Source organism: Anopheles coluzzii, chromosome 3, assembly GCF_943734685.1.
Source record: "Anopheles coluzzii chromosome 3, AcolN3, whole genome shotgun sequence".
In the NCBI taxonomy this organism is placed as follows: Eukaryota; Metazoa; Arthropoda; class Insecta; order Diptera; family Culicidae; genus Anopheles; species Anopheles coluzzii.
In genome coordinates, this window is record NC_064671.1 from 52,349,829 (window position 1) to 52,354,540 (window position 4,712).

At 47.5% G+C, this 4,712-nt stretch overlaps 1 protein-coding gene across 1 annotated transcript; it reads right to left on the bottom strand.

Annotated features, from left to right (window-relative positions):
- Positions 1–2,938: 2,938 nt before the first annotated feature.
- LOC120956067 (uncharacterized) lies at positions 2,939–4,435 on the bottom strand. Its single transcript, XM_049610086.1, has one exon. It carries the CDS (start codon positions 4,247–4,249, stop codon positions 3,050–3,052), a length of 1,200 nt encoding a protein of 399 aa, XP_049466043.1. The 5' UTR covers positions 4,250–4,435; the 3' UTR covers positions 2,939–3,049.
- Between the last annotated feature and the right edge of the window lie 277 nt (positions 4,436–4,712).

Consider the following 4,712-nt stretch of genomic DNA (forward strand, 5'->3'; position numbering starts at 1 on the left):
AAGCCGGAGACGTTCCTTGAAGCACTGAGTTGAGATGTCGAAGTCGAAGCAATCCGAGACAGTGTTGAAGACAGCCGACATGCGGAACATAGGGTCAGACCGACCAGCACTGGAACGGGGTTGAGCGAGCCGTAGAGTTTCTCTAGACCTAAGTGTTCGGGATGGTGCATAGATATCGACTCGATGCAACAAAGGCGATGAGTCGATAGAGCCATTTAGCAATCCAGCGATGAAAGAGCACTGTGCATTGCGTCTTCTAACCGAAAGAGGTTCAAGGCCTAGAAGACGGCACCGCGCAGCATATGGAGGAAGATTATTGCGATCCTGCCAGGGAAGTAGGCGTAGGGCATATCTCGTGAGCTTACGTTGAATCGCCTCAAGTCGAGCAATTGAAGAAGCGGTAGTTGGGCTCCAGACTACGCACGAATATTCCAGAACCGAACGAACGATACAGTTGTACACAGCTTTGTTGCACATGGGGTTGCGGAATTCATTAGTTGTCCGGATAACCACGCCAAGTAATTGATTTCCTCTGGCTACAACGTCATCGATATGCTGTTTAAAGTTCAAACTAGAGTTAAGCAGAACGCCCAGGTCTTTGGCATGATTCTGTCGATTAACTGCAGTGCCGTCCATGAAGTAGATCCCAGTCACTGGGCTCCTGCATCGACTAAACGACACACAGTAGCATTTCTCGATGCAGATAGTCAGTCCATTACGCTTGCACCACGAACAGAAAATTTCGATGCAGTCTTGCAGGAATGTACAATCACCTGTGTTGTGAATAGGCGCAAAAATTTTTCCGTCGTCGGCAAACAGACTGATACTGTCGGGAGGTAGAGCGAGGGTAACATCGTTGATGAACAATATGAAGAGAAGCGGGCCAATATTGCTTCCTTGTGGCACACCCGAGCTGCTGACTATTTCTTTGGACATGTGCTTATCAATTTTCACGATGTATGTGCGATTAATTAGGTACGACTTTAGCCACTGTACGAGCGGGCTGGGAACTCCTAGCTTATCGAGTTTAGCGAGAAGAATTGCGTGCGGAAGAGAGTCGAATGCTGCTTTTAGATCTGTATAAATTGCATCGACTTGAGCTCCGGCATCAATTTGACTAGTGCAATAGGTTACAAATTCAACCAGGTTCGTGGTAGTCGACTTTTTTGGCACGAATCCATGTTGATACGAGCTTAGGTAGCTGCGGCATGCATGTAGCAGATTTTTGTATATCACTAGCTCGAACACCTTGGCAATGGCACACAAAGATGTAATACCCCGGTAGTTGATGGCATCTGTCCTGTCGCCCTTTTTGTAAATAGGAACCATCCAAGATTTCCTCCATGTTTTGGGAAAGTAGCCATTGGCTAGCGATGCATTGAACAATTTTGCAAGGATAGGTGCTACTGTCGTTTGACAGCGTTTCAGCACGGTAGAAGGAATTCCGTCGGGTCCAGGAGCGAAGGAAGGCTTTAGTTGCGCTAGGGCAGATAAAACGATCTCACTGTCGATGAAAGGAGTGCTCATGTTAATTGCGCCAGCCGGAGTGTTGACGAGAGCAGCATCAATGGTATCGGTATCATTCATGGCCGGTGAAAAGCAATCTGCGAAGCGAAGAGATTGCACATTTCATTAGTGTTGGCACTACAACAACTTCACTACAACAACAACAACTACAAAAGGAGCAACAACTTTGTACGTAATGGATTTCGGTGTATGCGTGGATTTTGTTTTGCTGTTGTAGAAGCGCCAAAACGAGTCAGGCCACCTGCAGAGGTTACGTTGAATTTTACTCAAATATCTGCGATATCGAAACCTGTTATAGCTGCAGTATAAAGAGTGCGTGTCAAAGTAGATCGAGCGAGATCTTTGGCAGCGGCGCGTTTGGTAGTGACGATAAGCAGCTCTTTTTACACGTTTGAGTCGTTTGAGTGTGCGGTCCGCCCAGGGGGGATTAGATTTAGGACGCTGAACTGGGACGCATACAACAAAGGCTTGCACCATGAAGGACGAGAATGAACATACTGCTTCGTCAAGTGAAATAAAATTGGAACAATGAAAGCTATTGTTAAACATTGATATCATGTCGTTCAGTTTCACATAGTCAGCTTTAGCAAAGTTATAACGATAAAATGCGGTTGTCGTCGAGTTTTGTCGAGTCGTCAAATTGCGTCGGGTCGACGAGTTAATACGTATATTGAAGTCAAACGCCGGATGGTAGGAGTCAAGAGGTACAAGTGGAACAACACTTGGAAAGACAGGCGAACACAATTTAGCTGTAGCATTGTTAGCGTAGAGCTGGTCAAGCATGCGTCCGTGCGAATTATTGATGTGTTTAAGTTGCACTAATCCGTTAAATTTAAATCCATCCACAAAGGTGTTGTTGGCCAGTGAGCGCGCAGTTGGTTCATAGTGCGTTATTGATGAGTATTCTGGCGAGGACGAAGGATCAGCTGTGGACCAGCTTATGCTGGGCTGATTGAAATCGCCAATAAAAAACAGCAGATCCGAAGGCTTCAGTGTGAGAGTGAAGCTGCTGATACAATCATGTAGAGAGCGAAGAGTCGATATCTCGGAGCTAAGCTGCGGTGGAATGTATACTACCATGACGTACAGATGTGCGTTATTGCAGGCGACGCGCACACAAATATACTCAAGAGACCGATCACGGGAAGGTAATTCTATCGACTCGTAAGCGTTAGAAACGGCTAGCAAAACACCACCACCGCGAGAGCTAGAGCCGCTGAGAGAGCGATCACAGCGGTAAACAGAGAAGTTGTTGTTGAAGAGAAGAGCAGATGGAATGTTGTCAACAAGCCAAGTTTCCGTGAGGGCGATGAAGTCGAAGTCAGCCTCCGATACAGCTAGGTGAAATTCTTTTGTTTTAGTACGCAAACCTCTAACGTTTTGATAATAGCACCTTAAATACTTTGCGGTAGCGTTGTCATTGTGGCGGTTGGATAAAGCGGGTATACGGTAAGTCAATTGAGCTGCGTTGTCAGAGCATGAGGCTTGGCGTGTTTGTTGCGTGCAATGAGCGGAACTTCGTCTAGTTGAGAAAAAAGCGATCGATTGTAGACTGGTGCAGGTGCGGAGATGAAGCGCGGTGGTTTTGGGGCGGTCCAGAAACAAGTGTTGAGTTTGGTGCTTCCAGGGTATCATTCACCGGGGGGTGACACTGTTTTGATGATGTTGTTTCAGGACCAGGTGGAGTAGACGTGCGTGCTGCTAAACGGTGAGTCGTTGGTGTGCGTGAGGTGTAGCGGTGATCAGTACTAGTAGCTGGTGTGCGTGTTGTAAAGCGGTTTCGGGTGGCTATAGGAGATGAGGTTTGGTGGTCGTGTTGACGGGATGGAAAAAACTCACGTACACCGATACCGACGGGCCAAGTGGATGGTGTGAGTGCCGCATCTCGAAGGATAGCCGGGACTCTCACTTTGAATGAAAGCCAATTCATGCTGTCCACACTAACCCCTCTTCTCAGCAGGCAATACGCTATAACGTCATTGGTGTTGTTGTTAGTATGGTTTAGAGAGGCTTTGGCTCCTGCGGAGTTCTTTCGCCTCTCAACGTCATTGGTGGCTAAGCGACGCTTTACAGAAGCGACCACTTGTTCCACAGTGACGGCCGTTGATAAGCAGGATAGGCGGATCCAGATCCTATCTGTGAATGGCTCACGAGGTGCAGCTTGAAGCGGTGATGATAACGGATCGGTTCCCACCAGTTCATGCGGTTGTGTAGGTGCCGGCTGGACGGCAATCGTGGTGTTGGTGTATGCGTTTGGCGATGACGCGGCACAAAGGATGTTGCCGCGACTGTTTACAATTTTGTTTACACCAGGAGATGCCGAATCCTCGATTACGCGCCTCCGCTTTCTACCAGTAGCCGGTCGAGGATCAGGATTCCGAATGTGAGGCGTGGATGCAGTTTGAAGGAGGGTAAAACCACTGCGAACTTCGGCGACAATAGACTCAACGAGCTTGCCGATAGCTGCTACAGCTGAGGTGAGGGCGGCTTGGAAACCGACCTGGGCGCCTATTTCTTTTACCGAACGGCAGCGCGGATTTTTAAGCATGTTAGTGCAGCCAATGCATCTCCAGTGCAGGTCGACATTGGACAATACTGCGTCAATCAGCTCGGGGGGCAATTTGCAACAGCCGCGGTGGAACGTAGCGTCACAATATGCACAACTGATGATGCAGCCGGTGGCCTTTAGCGGTTCAGCACACGAGAAGCAAATAGCCGCCATCGCGAAATCACGCGTAATCACAGCACAACACTGCTAAGCCGATCAGGAAAAAACAGCAGGAAACCACAGTTGCGGTGCAACTAAACAATTCGCTAACACGCAACGATGATGTGAAGCAGTTTAATAGTCCGCAGAATAGGCAACAATGCGATGCGACGCAGAAAACACAAGAAAATTACTGAAAAATCACGGAGCGCGACGAAAGTGCGGCCGAACAGTTAAACGTCAAACGTCGTTTTTTTTCAAACGTCGTTCACTTTGATTCCAGATTCGATCACCTGATTTCTTTAATGCACCTTGGGATAAATGTAAACAAACCCGTGTTTTCGAGCAGGTAGTCGAATCTAATTCTAGCTTTTAGGCTAAAATTTTCTAGACTGAAAATCGTAGGCTAGTTTTTTGTGTGGTTTTGTATGGATTGTTTACATGATTTCAGCCTTCAACTGTCAAACTCCATACAAAA